This window comes from Somniosus microcephalus, chromosome 2 (genome assembly GCF_052327205.1).
Source record: "Somniosus microcephalus isolate GS21.2 chromosome 2, FLI_Smic_1.0, whole genome shotgun sequence".
NCBI classification, from domain to species: domain Eukaryota; kingdom Metazoa; phylum Chordata; class Chondrichthyes; order Squaliformes; family Somniosidae; genus Somniosus; species Somniosus microcephalus.
Genome location: NC_140988.1, coordinates 29645229 through 29669653, shown reverse-complemented (window position 1 = coordinate 29669653; position 24425 = coordinate 29645229). Strand labels below are relative to the sequence as shown.

The 24425-nt window shown below is 41.1% G+C and overlaps 1 protein-coding gene across 9 annotated transcripts in view; it reads right to left on the bottom strand.

The window, feature by feature from the left end:
- The window catches only part of kiaa0232 (KIAA0232 ortholog), a 127731-nt gene that overhangs the window by 31278 nt on the left and 72028 nt on the right, over nt 1-24425 (bottom strand). For 7 of the 9 annotated variants that reach the window (XM_086008248.1, XM_086008221.1, XM_086008257.1 and 4 more), the window contains exons 2-5: nt 22591-23092; nt 20015-20152; nt 18944-18994; nt 3387-3456 (exon numbers count right to left, since the gene is read on the bottom strand). In XM_086008248.1, the coding sequence (XP_085864374.1) occupies nt 3387-3456; nt 18944-18994; nt 20015-20152; nt 22591-22821 (490 nt within the window). In that variant the 5' untranslated portion in view covers nt 22822-23092. Of the gene's footprint in view, nt 1-3386; nt 3457-6316; nt 6484-18943; nt 18995-20014; nt 20153-22590; nt 23093-24425 lie in introns of those variants that run through there. The other 2 variants (XM_086008265.1, XM_086008293.1) reach the window with 2 other exon arrangements.

The window sequence follows — 24425 nt, the reverse complement described above, 5'->3', positions numbered from 1 at the left end:
TTCGTTCTGGAGGGAGATGCCAAGAGGAGCTATAATTCCTTATCCGCTGCAGAGTCCACGAGGTCAGCGGTGGAAGAGGTTCGTGGGATGGGAAGGAGGTTGGCAAGATTAGCACGCAGTGAGTACACTGGGTGGGAAGGTCGGTGAGAGAGTAGGATGATTATACCCAGGTCAATTTAATAAACATGGAAAAGAGAGCAGTGCTAATTACACAGCATGTATGGGTAAGAAATAAAGATCAGAATCAAGTGATGATTTCAGGACTTAGCTTTTAATTTAGAAAAAAAAAGGCTCAGAGAACTGAACTCATTTCTGTTGTAAAAAAGACTGAGGGGGCACGGTTAATATATTCTGAAATTAAAAAAATTATGGATGATGCAGATAGAAATAAGCAGTGATTAGCAGATCACAGAAGAAGAGGATGTTGGTACAGAATTCATAAGCATCAAGTGATGAGATAATTTATTTTTTAATAGTAGCTACATGGAACACATTACCAAGAAAAACACGACTGATTAAAGCTGTAGATTAATCCCTGTTTTTTCAGTTAACAAGGTTAAAAATATACATAGATCCAGGAGGTATACTGCTGGGACCATAACTGTACAATTTGGAATTTAATTGATTAGACTTAGCAAGGTTAGGTGAAACTTTGCTTGGTTTTGGTTCTGGGGATAAATGTCAGGGTTTTAATCTACTTGTTAGTATGCATTAGCTGTGGTTAGTTTCCGCCAGCAGGGGATTGAGTGGGTTTGTGGGACTAATTGTACAAGCCTCGTGGAGGGAAAGGCTTGATGGGCCAAATGGCCGGATTTTGTTTCATACTTCCCTGTGCTTTTATTGTTCTGTGAGTTTTTCCATTTAAAACAACCAACCATTTAAGTCTTGCAATTCAGACTTCTTTCTGGTTTTAAAGATTAGGGTAAAGAAGTTTTAAATAATAGAAAAACACCAATCACCAAGAAAAAAAGTTTCAGCGTTGTCTGGTATTGCTATTTTTTTCAATCCTGCCTTCTGCTAGACATGCTCCATATGCCCAAAATTGAGAAAATCTCAGTGTGTGGGATTGTGCATTGAACCCATGCTCCACCACTTTTGATGGTGTGTATTTACAGCATCACTATGCAGCTCAATGAGCATCAATGCACTTCTCAAATCACCACTTAACAGCATTATTATGCCACAAAGAGACATTTTGGATCATCAGATGTATTTTCTATAATTTAACTGCAGTTTCTTAAAGGAGTGTTACAAATTCAGGTCTGCTATAGATACCTTTTCAAGTTCAGTGGGGTCAGTTGTTCTCACAAGAAGATCCCACATTTCTTGTGTCCCAGAGTTGACTCATCACTGCCTGATATCTATTTATGCAATAGTGTAACGCAGGCGATGTAACAAATGCAGCACCCTTGACATATTGTGTCTTTTGCGTGTACTCCAATCTTTCAGTAGGCAAATTGTTTAGGACATTCAGGACTAAGATGAAGAGAAATTTCTTCACTCAAAGGGTTGTGCATATTGGAATTCTCTACCCCAGAGGGCTGTGGATGCTCAGTCGTTGAGTATATTCAACACAGGGATCGATAGATTTTTAGATACTAAGGGAACCAAGGGATAAGGGGGTAGGGTGGGAAGGTGGAGTTGAGGTAGAAGATCAGCCATGATCTTATTGAATGGCGGAGCAGGTTCGAGGGGCCAAATGGCCTATTCCTGCTCCTATTTCTTATGTTTACATTTCAGTGAGATGAGGCCAGAATGAATCATTAAGCAGTTTTATTTTGCAAACAGCGAGTAAACATAGACCAACAGTTCATCAAACTCAATTAATTCCATCAGTATAACTTATCTTTCTGTAACAATACAAAATAATGAACATGCCATGCATTCCCACATCAGTGAGTCATCGTGCTTGACTGAAACTAGAAAAAAACCTACTGTCTTGTCACCTAATCTTGAGTCTAGCCAAAGCCTGCCCTTAGCAGTTGTCTAAAATCGTGACTGTTAGTGTTTGCTTCTATCCCAATTTTATCTGTGTTCACAACCAAAAGGGCGGGCCCTATTACAACCAACCCCTGCCAATCATTCAGGATCAGAGACTTCCCAACACGATGGATGCAAAGTATTTATCAGTTACTGAGGTAGGCTAACAATTGTTTACTTTTTTCAGTCTTTGGGGAAACAATTTCAATGCGTAGCTCTTAATCATCAAACATCTTTTGTCTCCGTGCTTTTTAAAAATTTGTGCAAATACATTTTGCTTTAAAGTTGTAAATGTAATTCATTTCCAAATCCTTTGTGGAGAAATGGGGCACAACTCCTGAAACATGACAAGGAGGAAGAGTATTCCATTGAACTGTCGCTTAATCCTTATTGTACCATAGGCAGCATTTTTCAGCTCATCCATCCATAGAATTAAAAAAGACCGGTCGGTTTTGACCTAGCAAATTAATTGGCAGAGAACTATCTTCTAACAAGCTCATTAGGCTCCATTGACAGCCAATCAACCACTGGAAATAATAATTCCATAGGGCCACGTGCATGCCTTTTCTGTAAATCTGAAGAGCAATAGTGTCAAAACACTACAAACTAGCATTTTTCTGAGCAACACAAATAGAGATTAACTAGATTTTACAACACTAAATCGACAGAGAATCATCATTACGACCCCATTTTAACCAATAACAACACATGTCTAATTGTTTCATAATATATAAAGTTCGCATTTGAATGTTTTTTGAAATTCAAATTACAGGAAACTTTCTGGTATCCGGCACTGACGGGACCGAGCTGGTGCCGTCCCATCAAAACTGCCGTAGAAACCAGCGCTAATGTTAAAACATACGGAGCTTCTGAGCTCCGTGTGAAGCAACAAACCCTGTTGCTTAGCAACAGCTTCAAAACAGTCGGCGTAGCTTGCAAGCGTCTCTGTAGCTAAGCAACAGCTTCAGCTAGACCTTGCAGAGCCACGACTGCAGAAAAAAAGCAACAAAGAGAAAAAAAACCTTATCTGAACTGACTCCTGAATTTTGCCGGTGGATAGAGCTTTCCGGACATTTAACCTCCGGATAAACGAAAGTTTCCTGTAGTATTTTAAGGACAGCCAAACAGGTTGATGATTATACATCAACAAATGTCTTTTTTCCCCCACTTTTGTGAATAAATGAACATTTGAACGTAACTAACATGGAAACAGACTCGGATGTTAGTTTTACAGTGGACTCAAATGGTTTTACAAGTATTCTGGCACTCTCCCAAAAGTAGGTTTGCCATGTGACATTTTGGATTCAGACCTCTGTTGCCCCTTCTTGCAGTTTTATAACAGCTGCAATGGTGAGTACTCAAAAAACACACTTTTATGTTCACATTATATTTGAAACAAAACATACCTTTTTGCTTATTCTGCAGTTCTTTCAATTTGGAGCAAAGCTCCTCAACTAAGGTCTCAATTCCAGAACTCTAAGAGAAAAAGAAAAATACAATGATAAAACCCTACTGTACATTTGAAACTACTCAGGTGATTTATGGAGCGTTATTTCCTCATAAGTACTGAGGTAACAACTGATGGCATTTAATGTATGTGGTACAACAGCTGATTTTAGTCAAATGAAATTTCAATTCTGTTTAGCTTGAAACGTTCGTTCGCAAAAGGAATATAGCTCAAAGCAGACGCTTTTTCATTCAAGTTGGTGTCTATACAGATGTGGTCAAATTTAATATATACAACCTGATTTTGTAGAATGTTAGGTTAACTACCATCATTGTAAAATTCCTCATTCTTTAATTTCCACATATAAACAGGCTGAAAAAAATACCCAAGGACATTTTTCCCTACAAGGGATTCACACCTAATATGGTCAGGCACTTGCTCTGGACAAAACTTTGCTGGTTGACTGGAAAAGGTAGCAGAAACTCCCAACAGAAGAGTGAAGAAACATAATGCAGACAACAGTAAAGCAGCCATGTCAAATCAGAAGGGAAGTTGAATTCTTTATAAGAATGAAACAAATTATGCAACAAAGGCACATAACCAAAATGGCACAGAAAAACTGTTAAATTAGCCTGGAGGACCTAGATCATCAAACCAATTAGGGGCACGACAGCAGACATGCTCGTCACCCTGAGCTGAAAAACCAAGAAAGTAATGCTTGGTGAAAGCATGCATATCACTGTTGACCGTGGCTTTGCACATTTCTCAACAGAATTCCTCATCAATATTGACCCAAGAAATGGCTATTGCACAAGTACAGTCATCAGCTTGGCTCAGTTGGCAGCAATCTCCTCAGAGATTCAGAAGGTTGTGCATTCAGCTTTGACCTCAGGCCTTGAGCACACCAACTCAGTACAGTAATATGGGACTGCTGCAATGTCCGAGGTGCCACTCCTGAAATGAGATGTGAAACCAAGGCCCAATATGTCTGTCCTAGTAGACATAAAAAATTTAATTGCATCCTTTGAGCAGAGAGTTCTCCCAGTGTCCTGGATCAAATTCTTCTCTGAATCAGCATCCCCAAAATCAGATTACAGTACATGGTTAATCATCTCAATGTTGTTTGAAGAATCTCGCTACCTGCAAATTGGCTGCACGATCAACACTGTCTGCATTTCAAATATTGCCTGTGACGTTTTCCTGAGTCATGATAAGGTACTATATAAGCTTTCCTGGATGAATCAAGCTCCACAGGAATCAGTAGAAGATACACTTCACTAATCATTTTAGTAATGGCTTTACCAAATGCATAAGTGTTCAAATTGGGAATCCAGAATGCTATGGAGTCCATAGAGTGATTGGATTTTTCTATCTGTTCACTTGTTAGCATATTATTTCTCTTTGGGTACCGGACATGGTCTTTTGGAAGTTAGGACAGGAGTTACCATGAGATCTCTTTGCTCCAAGTCCAAGTGGTGCACAATTGGATTAGCCATCCATCACCACATCTGGCTGAACCACATCAAGCACTATTGGGCCACACACTCCTCACTCTAGGATCATCCGGGAAAGCAATAAACCCAGGCTTATCAAGAGTACTCAGTGGCAGTTTAGTTTATGCCAGAGTCCTCTTAACCCTGCAATTGTTTCTCCTTTTTGCCAGAAATCAACCTCACGCTTGGTCCTGGATTTCGCACATGGTCTGGAGGAAGCCCTACCATTGCCTGCTAAGGAGTTCAGAACCGTGAAAGAAAACTGCTTGGACACATGTCTTAACAACCTTAATCTACAATGACTTTGTAGTCATTGAAGAAAAGAAAGACCAAAGCGCGACTGAGGAATCTCACTGATATCAGTGGCAAGGTGGTTCTTTACAAGTAGAATCAAAATCTCTATAAACCAAACAACGTAAAAGCTGAACACGTTATTTTATTACAAAATGATTCATTTTGCTCATTTCTCAGAGGAGGAACTGCATTACATTTGAAAGCTGAAGCCAGCATTTTTATGCCTGGCAAAGTGAAAGTAACAGGTGTCAACCATACCTGACTTCTGTAACTGATACCCATATGTGTGCCCTCATATTTCACACATTTAAAAGAAAAATTGTATGGAATTTACAAATATACAAAGCCCGTAATTATTGTTCCTACAAAAATTACTTGACTGAATATTTAAGCATTTCGTAATGTGGTTTGAATGCCAAAACCCAAGTGCAAAGCAACATGCAATCAGAGATCACCCAAAATAAATACAGAAATATTAAACATGTATTTCACAGAGTGGCAGGAAAATAACTAATGAAACCAAGTAGCCTCCATCTAACTGTTGTGTGTAATTGTGTAGGACACAGTTACACACATGCCATTTACTTGTCCAGCTGTTCAGATAGCAAAAGTTTTTAGCAATCCAAAATCCCTAGAATCCTAAATGAAAGGGAAAATGTTGTGCCGTGTTAAATGTAATGAAGTAACTCTAAGCAATAAAGAGACATAAAAATTTGCAGTATAAGGATTAAATTTTAACTGGGAGACCAAACATTCACTTTCAATACCCTTTGTAAGCATATATCCTTCTATAGAATTTCTTTTGTACTCGCTCAACACATGCGTGTAAAAAAAATACCAAAGAAATACTGCCCTGGTTTCTATTTTAAGCAGCTGAGCTAATTGAAAAACATCTACTGTTCTTCACAGCCTTACTGCGAATATCTGTAGTGTGCTTACTTTGAAGGCCTTTTGACTTCAAGCCATCCAGAACTTTGTCAACATCATTTCAAGTGATCGCATTATGTACCCATTTACAACAGACTAATGAAGCAAGGAGAAGCTGACAGACTATTACCAATGAGCGAGACAGAGACAAACAGAGAGAATTCCAACACCTTACCATCCTGCTTTAGCAGGTAAAAGTTTGGGTGTTCTTTGCACTGCATTTCCTCTTACATCACAGTAACACTATCAGCTGACAAGCAGCATACTGAGTCACAGCAATCCAGTACAGCCAGTTCTGTCAAAAATAGACCACAGTACAGAATGCCAAGCCTCAAAGGACCAGTTATTCCACTTCTCGATAACAGTAGGTGAAGTCTTACTGCTTATTCAGAAGTTAAAACACTTCTAACCCTCTGCATATACTGCTGTGTAAATTTGTTGCCATGTTGATTAAAACATTTTGCAGAGTCATAACTTACTGGTTTGGTTATTGTTTTCACAGCCACAGCCACCACCCTTCACAAAGTATGTACCACATTATTGGCAGGTAACTGGCCTCAAACTTCAAACAGACCATACTTTCTGCTCGATATCTCGGCTATGAGCATGCAGGTCCAGCTCCCTGAAGTTTGCTGTTCATTTATTTGACCTGTTGCTCCTTTAAGCAGCTGCAGCTTTTATATCCTGCTGCACCAAGTCTCGGCCTCGCCGCTAGATATTATCTGACCCCCTTCTTTTTGGGCCTATCTACTGCCTGTAGTACAGTTTTATGCCCTCCAAGCATATCCAAGGCATTGCAGGCTGTTTTTACACAACCGCTGACTATTTAAATTAGCTAACCCCACAATTTATGGCGGGGTCAATGCCACAACCTGAAGGAGGGATGGAGTCCTGCTCCAAGTCAGATCTCACGGTAGAATGCCCCAGATATCTAACTCCAATCAGTACATCTTGCATACCATCTTCCTGTGTATTCTCAATTTATAAAACTGATAAAGGATATATTAAATATATAGAGGCAAATGAATATCTCTATAAAATAAGGGATACCTGTTTATGGTTTTAACAGAATAATGGACTAGGTTGTGGGATTTGAGCCCCTAAGCACCAGCAAAAATCCCATTTAATAAAAATGAAATTTGACTATTGCCTAAATGGCAAATTGCCTTCATCATTATGAAATTGGAGTATCGTCAGTCAACACCAAAGGAGATCTGTTAATATATATATAGATTAAGTCCTGTATATGCTATGCTTTTCCTATCCACATTAACCCACTTCGTGTCACATTTTGTGTCAGGCATTTTATATCGACATTTATAATGGGAAAACCACATGTCAACATTTTAATATCGGGAGACCCTAGGTCAAGATTTGGCCAACACACTTCTTTAAAACTGTTTTTGAAGGCCTCCAGACTGTAGGTTGTACTGTTTCACCCCTTTCCCATATCCTTTGCTTCTCCTAAGGGAAAAGAATCTCCTCAGTTGCTTGACCAAAGCACTGGGGGGTGAATTTCAGTGGACGTTCTCCAGATTGTCTGCCATAACTTCATCGGATGAGCCGTGCAAACCCCAGAAAAATAAGAAAACATTTATGCTGTTTTGCCAGGGTTTATATGACTTTTTCAAAGTTATGGTGGGCGACTGGGAGAATCCTTACAGAAATTCACCCTCTAGTAACAAACGCAAGCCACTTTTTAAATAGAAAATTCCCTTTTTCTGGATTGCTCCTCAAATTTTTTTAAATGTTCAGTAAACCACTTTTCAGCCCCCGGCCCTGCTCCAGTCACGGTTCAGCTCCAACTTCACTTCCCTCCACACTCAACTCCTGAAAAAAATGACTATCGCTGCGGTGCCCCAGTCTGCTTACTGGAAACCTCTGCTGAAAAGAAACGTCAGGCCCAGTTCCTCATCTGGTTCTGGGCGAGTCCCTGGCCCTGCTCCTGCTCATCTCCTCGCTTCGCTCCTGAAGAAATCTTTGACCCTGCGCCTCTCTCAGTTCCTCTGGTCTCTGCTGGCTAGAAATTTTTGAAGAAATGTCTGACTCTACTTCTCTCCTGGCTTGGCCTCCAGTCTGCTCCGAGCTCTGCCTCTGGGCCAACTCGACAACTCTTTCACAAATTGCCACCGCCAACCCCGTCTAGGCTCAGCTTACAGTCCCGTTCCTTCAAAAGCCTTGTGCTATCAAAAAAATGTTTCTTAGATTCCTCTCCTGACTGCCTCCCGGTACCGCTGCCATTAATTTTATTTGAACGTTTACCCGACCCAGTCTTCTGGCCCCACTCCTCTCCCAGCTCTGGCTTGTTGTTTGGCTCTGCCTCTGGCTGCTCATTTTGGCCCTGCACCCATACACACTACCCTTCCCCAAAATACTAACTACTTCCTCCACATTTACTCACTCCCAGTCCCACCAACCAACTCCTTACTTAACCACACCATTCAACCCAATACTCACAACCCCAATTACTCATTATCTACAGTATTCCCTATCCCAGCTACTCACTACCCTTCCTGACTTGTGTTCTATCGCAGCTACCCTTATCCTCTCAAATGTTTTCCTCCCTAAAACAACTTCCACCGCAGCCCCCTATCATCACAAAACCAGCAGCCCCCTATCAAACAGCATACCTTTTCATAGACCACATCTCGCCACATGAACGCCATTAAATAATGCAATACCTCTAACCTATGTAGCAGCGAAATGGGAAATACATATAGTCTAAAGTATTTTTTTTAATTAGTGTACATGATCTGAACCAGACGTCACCTAACCAGCAAATAACTAGCTGTCTGAATGAATTTTTGTTGCATTTTTGTTGTGCTCCTCTAGAAAAATAAAAGCACTGAAAAATGAAAAACAATCTGCCGTCTTGCACTGTATTTGGGTTACGCTGGCTTTAGCACGTTTTCCACCTGTAGTAAGTCAATTATTTGGGCAGTAGCTTTTTTTTTGAAAATGTAATACTGGCGGTATGATTGATTGTCCACTAACCAGACATCAATATTGGATAAAATAATTTAAATTACTGTTAGGAATAAATTAAAGGAGCATCTGTATTTTAATAGCTAAGTAACAAATTAGCATTGATTTGGAAGGGGAAAATCCTGCCCTAGGAATCTGCTTGACTTCCTTGAGGACATTACAAATTTGATAGATAGATATAGTGAATGCCCTATGATATACTTTTTTTTGGCCCTTCAGGAGACTTTTGACAAAATCTCACATGACTTTGACCCGGGATGTTAACACTCATTCAGAATGGTTGCAGTTGATGCAAGTCTTATTTGCAAGGGCTTTTTGCCGAGTGTTGCATGAGACCTGGAGCAGTTTGGGGGGGGGGGGGGGGGCTGTTGGAGATGACAGGAACATGGAGGAGGTTAGACAGATGAGTTCCCAAAGAGGGAGGTGGAGCTGCGGTTGTGCCGATAGACGGACTACAGCAATACAAGTTGATGATGAAGGGGGTGTCAAAGAGAACAGAGCGAAACAAGCCATAGGACCATCCAGGAGGAACTCCATCCTTGGTGACAAAAAAAGGTCAACAGAGGAGTAGCAGTAAGTGGGTTGAGGGGCCAAAAGGGTATGCTGTAGTGAGATGGAGACGTGTTGATGAGAAGAAGGGAGCAAAGTGGAGCTGGAAGGTGGTTGGCAACTTAGGTCCACATTTTGCTGGCTATTTAGCACACTAAATGAGTTTCCCCAAACCCTCTAAGAGGACATCCACGATCAGGGATATGGGGGTTGGAGGAGGCAAAAAACAGTACATGGAAATTAGAGCAGCAAAACTTCTGAGAGACTGTAATATTCCAGTTGAGAGATAGCCAATGAGTAGTTACATCTAAAGGTTGTACATGGGAATCATAATTTCTGGTGGTGGGGAAAAGCCTCCACACAGAGAGTCTGGCTTCCACCTACATTCCTGATCGAAGCTATTTAGTAAAACAGAAAATTGCATTCTGATAACATTATGCTGCTGTTCATCTGAAAACAATCCAAAGTCAAGTTCTGCAATACAACCCACTAGCACCAGTTAACATCACATCACCTGCTACCCAAAATGCATGGTGACAATTTCAAAACCTTCACCACACATCTAAGTCTGTAAACTCTGTTATGGTTAAAGATCTAATTACCTGTGAAACACAAGAGAAGATGTTTGCCTTCGGCATTCCCAGCACTTGATGAGAGCTCACATCAGGAAACCCTGCAGTCCCAGCCCATGATTTGTGGCCAACTAAAAATTAATTTCCCGAAGCAATGAATCAATGACATTGTCATTAATAACGAGCATTTATTTAACACCTTTAATGTAAGGTGCTTCACAAATGAAAATAGATAGTAATCCATGGAGTGAGAGAGCGGGAGGGTTGACCAAAAGCCTAATCAAAAAGATGGATTTTCAGAATGCTTTTAAAAGAGGGAGACAAAAGTAGATAGATTAAAGGGATTTCGGGAGCGAATTCCTGAGAGTGGAGCCTAGGCACGTGACATTCTGGGGTTAAGAGGGAGAAGCGCACAGAAGGCCAGAGACAGAGGGCTGATGGTTGCAGGAAGGGGGAATGCAAGGCTGAAGGAGTTTGCAGAGATAGGATGAGGCAAGGACGTGGAAGGATTTGAAACTTAGTTCTGGGTCGAACATAACACTAAATCTCTCCCCCAAGGTTTTAGTGTTAGCCATCGAACTTTGTCTCAAAAGTTATAACCATATCACAGAAACCCCACAGTGCAGATAGAGGCCATTTCGGCCCATCGAGCCTGCACCGACACATATCCCACCCGATCCCCGTAAACCCCACACCAACACATATCCCACCCTATCCCCGTAACCCCACGTATTTAATCCCCCTAACACTAAGGGTCAATTTATCATAGCCAATCAACCTAACCTGCACATCTTTGGACTGTGGGAGGAAACCGGAGCACCCGGAGGAAACCCACGCAAACACAGGGAGAATGTGCAAACTCCACACAGACAGTCACCCGAGGCTGGATTCGAACCCGGGTCCCTGGCGCTGTGAGGCAACAGTGCTAACCACTATGCCACCATGCTGTATCTTCTAAAGGACACCTTTTGCTTGTCAGTCATACCCAGTCATTGAGAATTATTAGAATAGAAATCCAGTCTGGGGAACAATATATTAATCACGTTATTCGTTACGCAGAGGCTGCTAAATGCTAGTATTGCAACAGTGACAACACTTCAAAAAGTACTTCATTGTCTTAAAGTGCTTTGGGAAGACCTGTGGTCGCAAAAGGCGCTATATAAATGCAAGTCTTTCTAATAGTCGGTGTGTGGGACATTGGCAGATCTTTGTAGTAGGTATAAAGGGAATATTCATAGAAACATAGAAGATAGGAGCAGGAGTAGGCCATTCGGCCCCTCAAGCCTGCTCCGCCATTCAATGCGATCATGGCTGATCATCCAAATTCAGTACCCTGTCCCTGCTTTCTCCCCATACCCCTTGATCCCTTTAGCCTTAAGAAATATATCCAACTCCTTCTTGAATATATTTAATGAATTGGCCTCTACTGCCTTCTGTGGTAGAGAATGCCACAGGTTCACCACTCTCTGGGTGAAGAAATTCCTCCTCATCTCAGTCCTAAATGGCTTACCCCTTATCCTTAGACTGTGACCCCTGGTTCTGGACTCCCCGACCATCGGGAACATCCTTCCAGCATCTAGTCTGTCCAGTCCTGTCAGAATTTTGTAAGTTTCAATGAGATCCCCTCTCATTCTTCTAAACTCCAGCGAGTATAAGCCCAATCGACCCAATCTCTCCTCATACGTCATTCCTGCCATCCCAGGTATCAGCCTGGTGAATCTTCGCTGAACTCCTTCCATGGCAAGAACATCCTTCCTCAGATAAGGTGACCAAAGCTGCACACAATACTCAAGATGTGGTCTCACCAAGGCCCTGCAGCAAGACCTCCTTGTTCCTGTACTCAAACCCTCTCGCTACGAAGGCCAACATACCATTTGCCTTCTTAACCACCTGCTGCACCTGCATGCTTACCTTCAGCGACTGGTGCACAAGGACACCCAGGTCTCGTTGCACTTCCCCTTCTCCCAATCTATTGCCATTCAGATAATAATCTGCCTTCCTGTTTGACACCAAAATGGATAACCTCACATTTATCCACATTATATTGCATCTGCCATACTTCTGCCCACTCACCCAACCTGTCCAAATCATACTGGAGTTTCTTGGCATCCTCCTCACAGCACACACGCTCACCCAGCTTTGTGTCGTCTGCAAACTTGGAGATATTACATCTAGTTCCCTTGTCCAGATCATTAATATATATTGTGAATAGCTGGGGTCCAAGGACCGATCCCACTAGTCACTGCCTGCCGCTCGGAAAAAGATCCGCTTATTCCAACTCTTTGCTTTCTGTCTGCCAACCAGTTCTCTATCAAAGTCAATACCTTGCTCCCAATCCCAATGGCCTTAACTTTACATGCTAATCTCTTATGCGGGACCTTATCGAAAGCCTTCTGAAAGTCCAAATACATCACATCCAGTGGTTCTCCCTTATCTATTTTACCAGTTACATCCTCAAAAAATTCCAGTAGATTAGTCAAGCACGATTTACCTTTTGTAAATCCATGTTGACTTCGTCCGATCCTGTCACTGTTTTCCAAGTGCTCTGCTATTACATCTTTTATAAAGGACTCTAGCATTTTCCCCACTACCGATGTCAGGCTTACCGGTCTGTAATTCCCCGTTTTCTCTCTACCACCTTTTTTGAATAGTGGGGTAACATTAGCTACCCTCCAATCCATGGGTACTGTTCCAGATTCCATCGAATGTTGGAAGATGATCAGCAATGCATCTACTATTTCTAGGGCCACTTCCTTAAGTACCCTAGGATGTAGATTATCAGGCCCTGGGGATTTATCCGCCTTCAATCCCGTCAATTTCCCTAACACCATTTCCCTACAAATACTGATTTCTTTCAGTTCCTCCCTCTCATCAGACCCTATGTTCCCCGACATCTCTGGGAGGTTATTTGTGTCCTCCTTTGTGAAGACAGAACCAAAATATTTATTTAATTGGTCTGCCATTCCTGCGCAAACTACATTTAAAAATAGCAACATCTGTATGTAGAAACCTCCTGAGCTATCACATACAATCCAGTTTAATAGAAATATTGGGAACCATCCCAAAAAAGTGCACAGGATTTCCCTTTCTATTTAATATTCAGTTTCAGTAGAGTCAGTGACCTTCTAGGATAAACATGGAATGAAAATATATCCTCCATAGGGATTGTTGAAGTGAAGGTATGAGAATGTTGAAGTTGCTGGATTAGTAATTGCCATTGACTATGCTTACAGCTGAAAAATAATGGACATGATTCCCAGCCATGTCACAGTTACAAGGGAAGGCTTGTTTCAACATGGAATTCTCACCTCTCAGTAACTTCAAAACTACTAGTTTCATTCTCTTCAATGCTGATGTTGACAGTAATGTTCTCCTGAGAGGCCTTAATTCTGCTACACAGCTGCTGTCCGAAAAGTAAAGAAAAGCAGAGAAAAGGGAACCAGCAGGAAGTAGGCTGTAAGGGAAATATGCTGAACAAGGTGACAACTACCTCCTCAAGGAAAAGGAAAGCACAGTAAAGCTTGTGAGTCTCCAGATGACTTAACTTCCTCATAGAGGGAGTGACACTTGACCCTTGAGAAAGAGTTCAAGACCAAGAGGTTTGGTGCTTTTGGAGATTTGAAGAATGATATGGCGTTTCCTCTAATGAGGGAAAGGATGGGAGGTCTGCCTCTAAGAGAATCTCTTTCAGAGTGAATAGGCAAATTAAAGTAAACTGCACTATAGGTGCCAGGTTCGAATACATATTTACACCCCATATAGCAGCCATGCCGTCCCTGTTTGGAAATTTTGAAGTGAAATTCCCACAGAAATGACATTCACCCATCTAAATAAAAGCCTGCAACACTATCATCTACTGTTGCGCTGCAATTTAAAATAAAATACAAGTACTGTATCGTGGCAAACACCGATCCCAAAACAAAGTGGCCATAACAATCTACTTCACTGGAGTGTGGAGTAAAGCTTAAACAAAAGGACACAGCAAAACACGGTAGAATACCAAGCCAGAAAAAAATCCATCAGACACTGAATGGGTTTGCAAAGTCAGTGGTTACCATTGAAGATGAATGCAAGAATTGAAATATTTGCAACCTAGTGAGTCTAGATTCGGATCAGCCATGATCCTATTGAATGGCGGAGCAGGCCCGAGGGGCCGTATGGCCTACTCCTGCTCCTACTTCTTATGTTCTTATATAAAAGTTAGGTAAACCTGGTGTGTATGTATGTAAGTGAACTGAAGGAAATCAACTGATCTACCATCTATATATGGATCATTGAAATGGACAACTTTGTGTTCACTGTATATTAACATTCTTTTAGGAGGCAAGGTATTACAGGTTTCAGTTTATTAGTTTTCTAAATAAAAGAGATTATTGATATAATAAAACTTACCTCCTTTAACCAGGCATAATTTCTGGGTGTTGGGAAAGTCTGACTGCTGTGTGTTACACTTGTGCTTCACTACAAGCAGTGTTGCCCTTGGTCAGAGATCATACTCGTGCAGCATGACAGATCAGTTTCTCGAGCGTGAAGAATGTCAAGAGGATTAAACAGCTGTTGTTGAGATCAGCTGCCCATCCACGTGAAGTAACTTAAAGCAGTATGGTTCACGGTGACTGCTGCTTCCATTGAATCTGGAAGCCCCTAGCTCGCAATATTTTTACTGCAATTTTTCTGAATAAACTTATTAACACTGCTTAGATAACAGCACTGAAATGACAAGGATACCGTAGGAGTATTTGATCATAGCAAATCCAGCTACAGTAAAATTCAACACACCAATAACTCTGCAGACACGTTAGAAACTGAAATATTCCCACATTGCAATGCTTTTGAATTTAATTTTATGTTAAAAGAAAAAGTTATTAGAGGAAAAACTGTAAAGTGATTTGTGAACTCAAGGATCAGACATTTTCTATAGTTCTTTCCGACTGTGACATCATGAAATTATATTCAAATTATTACAAAAGGTAATCGTGGGCTGTGAGCAGCACTTCATTTTTGGGAAGTTAGATTACTATCATACAAAACACTAGAAAAGGAAGGGGAGAAAGAAAAGGAGCGCTGAGGTAAGGGAATTCAGATCAGCAGGGGTAGGAGGAATGAAACAGCCAGCCATCGGGAAGAGAAATACAGCCATTTGTGGCTGTGGATGGGAAATACTGTAAAAGGGGAAATGTAAGTGGAGCAAGAGCAGCCTTAGGGGGACACATGCAGCCGAGTGGTGGAAGTAATTGGCATCCTGTGGCACGTGCATTGAAAGAGGAAATTTCGCTGGCGGGGGTGGGGGAAAAGAGGTTGAAATCTTGTTTATGGGGAGGCGGGTGAGATGGCCTAAAATCTTGCTTTGAGCCCTAAAAATAGTTTTGTGAAGCCCAGGCAACTCTATTGTTTGCACTTAGCTTTTCTATTTGCTGGTTTATGCTGTTAGAATTTTGTGAGCCTGGACAATTGAAAAGGGAATTCTTTTTAGCAGTTATCTCATTGAGATGAGTCCTAAATCAAGACAGCAAGATTGATCAGTCTCAACAATTTGACAGGAACATGGAATTAAACTTTATATATGGCACCCACGCTCCTTGGTATGTCCCTGTGTAAATCAAGATGACAAAAATGTTGAACAACCTGCATTCATCTGCAAAAACTCTAGTCTCTTTTTAACGCCTATCAGTTTGAAGTGTCCGCCTTGGTTCAGTGGTAGCACTCTCACCTCTGAGTAATAAGGTCATGGTTTCAAGTCCCACTCCACAGACTGAAGCACATAATCCAGACTAACACTTCAGTGCAGCACTGAGGGAGTGCAGCACTGATTGAGGTGGAGGTGGTGGGCAGGAGAGGGTGGAGAATGAGGGAGATCGAAGAGGGGACAGGGAGGAGAGAGAGAAGGAACAGGAGGATGACAAGGATCCTTGCGAGGAGGGGGTGGAGAATGTTTGGATGATTAGTGCTGGAGATGGGAACAGTTTACCAGGGCCGATTTGAATGCTTTCTGGAGTAGGGGGCAATGGACCAGTGGGAAAGCTAGTATTAGAGTGCACAAAGGTTGTTTTTCCTTTCCATGAAGGAGGGGGTTTAACAGTAGGCCAGAAACAATTTTCCTGATCAGTGCATGTGAGGGAGGTAGGGTGCACAGATTTATTGCCTTGCTCAGTAGGAAGGGCAAGAGCCCAAAATGTTGCACGTGGTGGGAGAGGGAACAAAACACTGGCGAGTGTACACAGGAGAAGGAGCGATGAAGCTACCTCTCGTATTTTTGCACAGAACAAGAGGATTTTATTTTCTTGGCCAAGATAAAACATTGCTTAAGACAGAAAGCAACATAAATAGCACCTTACTAGAACTATACAACTGAATAAACTTGAACATAAAAGAACACTTGATGACTTGCCTTTATCTAAGTGAGTAGGATGAGCCTGTTTGCTGGCACATAATTTGGGGAATCCTGGTTTGATATTAGAGTTTCAAATGCAAATCAGTCTCTAAATTCAAGCTGCTTCTTTGAATTTAAACTTAAATTTGCTCTGTTTCTTTCAAATTTCACGAAATTCAGACTTTTGATGCCTCTCTTCTGGAGATGTGCAGTTACATCGTTAGCTCTCTTTCTCAGCCTGCCTATGCTCCTCGCATCCCCGATATCTTTGTCGCACACTCTCCACAGTTTGGAAACACCTGATCTAGGCTGACACTTCAGTGGAGTACTGAGGCAGAGATGCACTGTTGGAGGCGTTGACTTTCAGATGAGACGCTTAAATCGAGGTCTCGTCTGCTCTATTAGGTGGTTGTAAAGATTCCATGGCACTATTCGAAGAGCAGAGGAGTAAAACAGATCATCTGGTCATTTTCCTCATTGCTGTTTGTGGGACCTTGCTGTATGCAAACTGGCTGCCACATTTCCTTACATTACAACAGTAACTACATTTCAGAAGTACTTAATTGGCTGTGAAGTGCTTTGGGATGTCCGGAGGATGAGAAAGGTTCTTTATAGATGTATGTTATTTTTACTCACTTTAAAATATCAGCTGCTAAAAGGGGAGGAGGAGGAGGAGGAAAATAAGTCATTTGATGTGACTCTTCACATTTCAGTAACAGATCATGAAGCTGTTGTTGGATGTGCTTTTGTATCATAGCCCAGGACATGTTCTGTAGAAAAAGGGTACTTTTATTTGTGCAAAGCTGAGGTGTTGAAAGGATAACGCCATTCTGATTTCTCTAAACCATATACTTTAAGCACTTGAGTGAATCTGTACACTGCAACATATTTTCAACTGATCGAAGCAGACAGTTTTAATTATTCACATGCTCAAGTCAGCCAGCAGTAATAAAAACACATAGCAGAGGTTGGCCAATCATTTTAATAATAAAACTAGCAGATTGTCCACAGCATGGCTAACAGCGAGTTGAAGGATACACTATTCTATAATAAATGGGGCTTTATGCTGTGTTAGGCGCAGTGCATGATTGTCAAAATTTGCTTTTATTGCATGACATTCAGAAATTATTAGTGTTTTGTAGACCTGTTGTAGCTTTGCTCATGGGATGAATTAAGAAAGACGGATTATTTAAGGATTAACAGGAGATGGTGAGAGCGTGAGAGGGGAGGGAAGAGCGAGAGAGGGGAGGGGAGTGCGAGAGTAGGGGAGATATGTGAGTACGAGCAGGGAGCACGAATGGGAGGTAGGGGAGTGCGAGGAAAAGTGTGAGATGGGAACAGAAAGATGAAACACCGAGGTCTAGAGGTATTTTTCAGCAAAAGGAAAGGATCCATGCACGTATTATTGGCTAGCTGTTCGCTGAAAACATCCAGTCAACACAAAGCCGTTAGCAACAGCGCTAATTAAGAGCCAGAATGCATTTTGCAGGCATTCGGTAAGTTGTTCCTACCTTGTACAGACCAAATCGGTACAGCCACATTTGAAATACTGCATGCAATTTTGGGCATTACAACATTCAAAAACAGGGGTTTGGAGAAAACCTACAATGATGTTTTCATTGGAGAAAGTAGGAAAATATTTAGAAGCAATACAAGTGGTAATTCCAAGGTCGGGCATTCTAGGTGCCTGTAGGGAAGGCTGGCTGGAAAATTGTGGACATGCAGTGTCACATTTTCCATTCACTTTAATTAATGGATTTAAAATCAAGCACTGCGACCCACGATCTCCCAGCCAGCACTTCTTGTGAGCGCCATTCTGTGCTGGAAGCGGCCAACAAACGAATGAACACAAAACAAAAGCAAAATACTGCGGATGCTGGAAATCTGAAATAAAAACAGAAAATGTCGGAAATATGCAGCCGGTCGGGCCGCATCCGTGGAGAGAGAAACAGGGAAACTCAGTTCTGACGAAAGGTCATCGACCTGAAACGTTAACTCTGTTTCTCCTTCCATGGAGGCTGCCTGACCTGCTGAGTATTTCCAGCATTTTCGGTTTTTATTATAGACGAATGAGCCCTACAGACACAAACTGGCTAATTTGTTTGAACTGTGGGCATAGAAGTACAGGACAGAAGAACACCATTAAAAATCAGATTAAATCAAGACTTGAGATCAAAAGAAAAAATGTTTTCCCCACTTAATAGTGGATATGTGTAACACAATTCCAAGTTAATATTTTGTTACTGAATTCAGTTTAAAAAAAGACTCTGCAGTATATCAGATTACGACCACAATATAACAAGTAGAGATGGGGATGATCACATACTCTGGAACGTAATGGTTCTTGAGCTGCTGCGATTATGAAAACATCATGCCCCTGTTAAGCAACCAGTCAAAAGATCAGCATTGGTGGGATCACAACATTGGGACATTGCTCAAATGACCTTTCCATTCCACACAAATCCCAATTTCATGCTACTTCCCATTTGTCACCTAAGCTTACCCTTTCCACAGATGATATAATGAAAATTACTAGAGTGCACAATAATAAAAGGCAGAAAGTTTCAAACAAAATCATGCATCAGAACCCTGCTTTTTAAATATTTCATAAAGCTTCAATACAGTTTATGTTTGTATCATCGCAGATTATATTACTGAAAAGCAGAAAATAACCAAGAACCAAGTTAATACAACTATGCAGTTATTCAAACAAGCATGGCAAAAGTATTACCAAACTCATTGCTAGAAATCTCATTTATGAAGTGTATTGCATTACACTAATTTCCACAAGATTACACCTAATTAACATGTTTTCGATCAGTCACATCAAAAGCTTAATAAGGTAGAAAATGAACAATTTCTGCATCAAACACATTTCAGAAAGATAGCAAAAGTCATGAAGTAAAATGTATACTCGTAGAGTGGAGGCTTTTGCAAGATTGTTCAGTAAGTAGTAAAAAGCATAGCAAATACACAGGGGATTATACAACTGGACTGGCATCCCATCATGGCAAGTTGTGAAACTGAACTCAATAAAGCTGGTCATTTGTGGGCTAGCTGCTGGATTGTCATAAAGATCTAATTGGATCATTGATGTATTCCAACCAGATTCCTGTGGTTGACTCTTGATACCCATTGAAGTGACCCTCACCAACATCACCAGAGAACAAAGAAGAAAAAATATATATACTGGTTAAGGTAGCAAAAGATAGAGACAAAAAACCTCCATCAAATTGCGAGGTTATAGTTCCAGCTGTGTTGGCATTAACTTAATAAACTTATGCTCTTTTAGAAATTTACAAGCAGTGGGAAAAAAGCACAAATGGCTCGAACTCCAATTAGCAGATTCTCACACACAACTTTCAGAAGTTTAATTCAGATTTGCAATGCTACTTACTTCATCAGAGGCAGAACGCAGACACTGAACAGCAGCCTGTTTCTTCATTTCCTCAAGACTCAGATCTGAACACTTCCTTTTTCCTTTTCCCCATTTCTTGGTGGTTCCTTTCTCCCAGCCCAAGAAGATGTCATTTTCCTGTTTCATAAAATTGGAGTGGGACAATTAGTATATAGAAAATCTATCATATCACAATTCAAAGTGCCGCTTAATGAATATTGGATTAAATAAAATACAATGTAGGGCCTTCGACCGTGTTCGTTCCATTTCCCGCACTTTTGCTCTCACCCCTTCTTCCCGGAACCACGATAGGGTTTCCCTTGTCCTTACCTTTCAACCCACCAGCCTCCACATTCAAAGGATCTTCCTCTGCCATTTCCGCCACCTCTAGCGTGATCCCAACACTAAACATATCTTCCCCCCCCCGTCTCTTTCCTTTCAGCATTCCAAAGGGACCGGTTCCCTCCACGACACCCTGGTCCACTCCTCTATCACCCCCAACACCCACTCCCCTTCCCACAGCACCTTCCTGTGCAAGCGCAGGAGATTGCAACAGCTGCCCTTTCACCGTCCAGGGCTCCAAACAAATTACTTGTACTTTCAATTTAGTATACTGTATTCGCTGCTCACGATGCGGTCTCCTCGACAAGAGCAAAAGGCAGATTTTGGATGCCTGCTTTGTGGAACACCTCTGTTCAGTCTGCAAGCATGACCCTGAACTTCCGGCTGCCTGTCATTTTAATTCGCTGCATCACTCCCACTCTGACCTCAGTCCTTGGCCTCCTACATTGTTCCAATGTAAGCTTGAGGAACAGCACCTCATCTTTCTATTCGACACTTTACAGCCTTCCGGACTCAATATTGAGTACAACAATTTCAGATCATAATCTCTGCCCCCATTTTTTCGGACGGCAGCTGTTGCTGATGATTCTGATATTCTCATTTACACCTCCTCTAGACCCATCTTTTGTTTCGTTAGTTGCTCCATTACCATCTCCTTTCGCCTTGTACCATCGTCCCTTTTGTCATGTAATCACTCCTGCCATTCAAAGATTTTCCCTTTTGTTGTTTCCTCCCCTCCCCCCTTTCCCTGCCTCTGTACTTGGTTGTTACATCTCAAGCCTTTTCCAGTTCTGATGAAATGTCATCGACCTGAAACGTTAACTCTGTTTCTCTCTCCACAGATGCTGCCTGACCTGCTGAGTATTTCCAGCATTTTCTGTTTTTATTTCAGTAAATTATAAACTTTGCTATCCTTCATATGTTAAAATTAGTTCTCCTTCAACATAAAACTGAACCTTGAAACGTGGTCACTCATTTTTTAAGTGCAAAAATATTACCCATAAAACAAAATTAGCCCAATCTTTCTTTCTTATGGACTCTTAAAGCCCATATTTGGAAGCTCAAGGCCAGAGCTGTCCTTCAAAGAGACGATAATTAATAATTTGCCCTGCCCAATCCTGGTCTTCATCCCAGAGCTGCCGATGAAAACCATGATCAAAATGTTTGGAATTGAATGGAATGGCTTGATTCATTGATCATGGCAAAGTATTTTGAATTACCTGCAATGGCTGGTAATAAACACATTATCCAGAAAACTGTCAAGGATACTATTTGAAAAAGTACCACCCATAACTCTGCATTCAATCAACATTATCATAATGAACTTCCATTTGTTTAACAGGAACCAAAAGTCATACATACATTAATGCCTTTGGCATGCCAGGTTATAAGGTATATTCCTAGGCCTTAGGAATTAAGGAACAATTTCAGCCCCTGAGCCTGTCCCACCATTCAATAGGATCATGGCTGATCTGTGATGTGCCTCAATAAATCCGAGACTCGATGTTAGCGAAACAAAACAAGGCTTTTATTGACTTAGAAGGTAACACACAGAGGAGAATGTATCTTCCATCCAGAGGTCTGCCGTACTGGATGTGCTGCAGGCTGGGCCAGCTTACATAGGAGCCAGGTATGGGCGAAGCCCTACACACAGTACAATACAATGGAAATGAAACTGAAACCAACCACAGTCACAGGCAGAGAAATACTGATGAGTGATGAATGGAATATTTCATCACAATCTGTACCTTAACTCCATCTACCCGCCTTGGTTCTGTAACCCTTAATAGCCTTGCTGAACAAAAATCTATCAATCTCAGTTTTGAAATTTTCAATTGATCTAGCCTCAACAGCTTTTTGGGAGAGCGTGTTTCAGCTTTCCACTACCCTTTGTGCGAAGAAGTGCTTCCAGACATTGCAGAAACAGCCAACAGAAACCAACGTTCGCCCTGTGCGTACTGCTGCCAGCAATAAAGAAACCAATCAATAAATTAACACAAGCAAATTGCTTCAATTTTGTTGCAGAGATGTTACAGGAAAAATATTTAGTTTAGAAAACTACAATTTTATTAAACAAATGTAACAATATCATAGCATAGAAAACAGAATGTTAAATTGTGGAAGCTTTTTTTTTTTTTAAATTTCACGATCAAGGGAGCTCGAAACAACTTGCTCGCAATCCTGAAGTAAAAGTTATTAATTTTGTATTTATTAGGTAAAATTACACTGCATACCTGTTCCTGCAAGTCGTAGTCATAACTGTCATGAAGCAGAAGACTGAGGACATATCGAGTGTAGATCATGGCATCGATCCCACATTTCTCCAACTCTTGTCCTAGCCAGGTCTGCACTGGACCTAAAGCTTGAAAGAGAGCCATTTCAGGAGCAGATGTGGGGCCTTGGCAAGAGCTTGGGGATCCCTCAGATGGTGGGCCTTCCACAACAACTGCACAGGTTGGATGCATGAAGCTAAGTTGTCGGCATTCTTAAATCTTGCAGCATTTTTCTGACTGGTATTGAGTAATTATCTGGAGGTGCTCACTCCAGGTGTAATGGAAGACCAACTGCTTGGACTACCATTTATACTGGTTGCAAGTAGTCAATAGATGGAAGTTTCACTCTATTGGCATGACAGACAGCGAATTACGATCTCAACTAGCAAAACACTCGCCTGTGCTTGCAAACTTTCAGATGCCTTCCATGGTGTTGTTAAAATAGGACTACTTGTGGTAGAGCCTGAAAAATAAAATAAAGGTTTGCAAGCATTACTCTTAAAAATCCAAAATTCTGGACTACTAATAATATAGAAACAATGGTGATACAATCTGACAGTGCACTATCCACAATTCAGCAAAACTGATCTGAACTTTAGCTGATCTACTTTTAGATTATGCTATTGTGACAGACAAAATAAAACCATAGGTACCCAGATCTGAGCAATGTTAGAGATTGGAACCTTGAAGTTTAAGAATTTCCAATCTTTTCAAGCAGAATTCAGGTGATTTTTGCTACTTTCAGTAGGAAGGGGTTGAAATAGACTATGCACGACTTAGTTGTTTTTTTTAAATTTAACCCATTTACTGCAGCATGGTTCAAATGTTCATGGACCAGCCAGGTACTACTTGACTTATTAAAATGTGGAGATGGGATGGCAAAAAACACAATCTGTCACCACTGGAATCTGAATTCAGACTACCAGATGGTAACTCTCTCTGCTAGGTATGACAACTCTCTGCAAAGTTAGTTAAGAAAGTCTCAGTGCATGTGTATAAAAAAAATGCAGCACAAGCTAGGTAGCTGACAGTACATAGAAAATATCTCATTTATGGCGGTAGGCCTCACAAATGAGTATTATACATATATACAATTCATGGGTACAACAGACACTGCTGATTTACAATGTCTGATGCCACTTGATCTTTTGTAAACTATTTATACCCATCTCCTATATCATTGTTCTCGTAGCAATACAACATCACTGCTTTGCTATATAGCATTAGATATTTATTTTTAAGAGTACCAAGTGCACTAGATACAGAAGTGGTCTGTTTCATCACTCTGGTCAATGAACTGTCGTTCCTCCATTTTAAAAACAGTAATTACACATTTATAACAATTAATTCTAAAAATGATGATATTCGTTTTTCCCACATATTTAGGGAAGAATGTGACGAGTTCTTGGGGTGTTGAAATGACAGCAACTGTTTCAGTTTATCTATACAAGTGTGATAACTTTCTCTTGTAGAGAAAAGTCAGACCTTCTCTAAAGGCAGCCACGACATTCTATGTTGAACCACTTTCTACGAATGGACACTAAAACATTTAACCCGTGTAGGATGAACCACTGTGCTGCTTAAACAACCAGAGTGCCCTTCTTCTGTTGAAACCATTCGTTGATCAGGGAGACCCCAGCTCCTACTGCCCACATCAGCACACTAAGTGATCACACACTAGCCGAACTGTGCTAGCTCACAATGCCCATCAAGTAATCTAAAATCACCCCCTTATCTGACCCAAGCCCCCCATCCATCAAGGAAAAACATAAACCTAGTCAACCTACAGTAGTTAA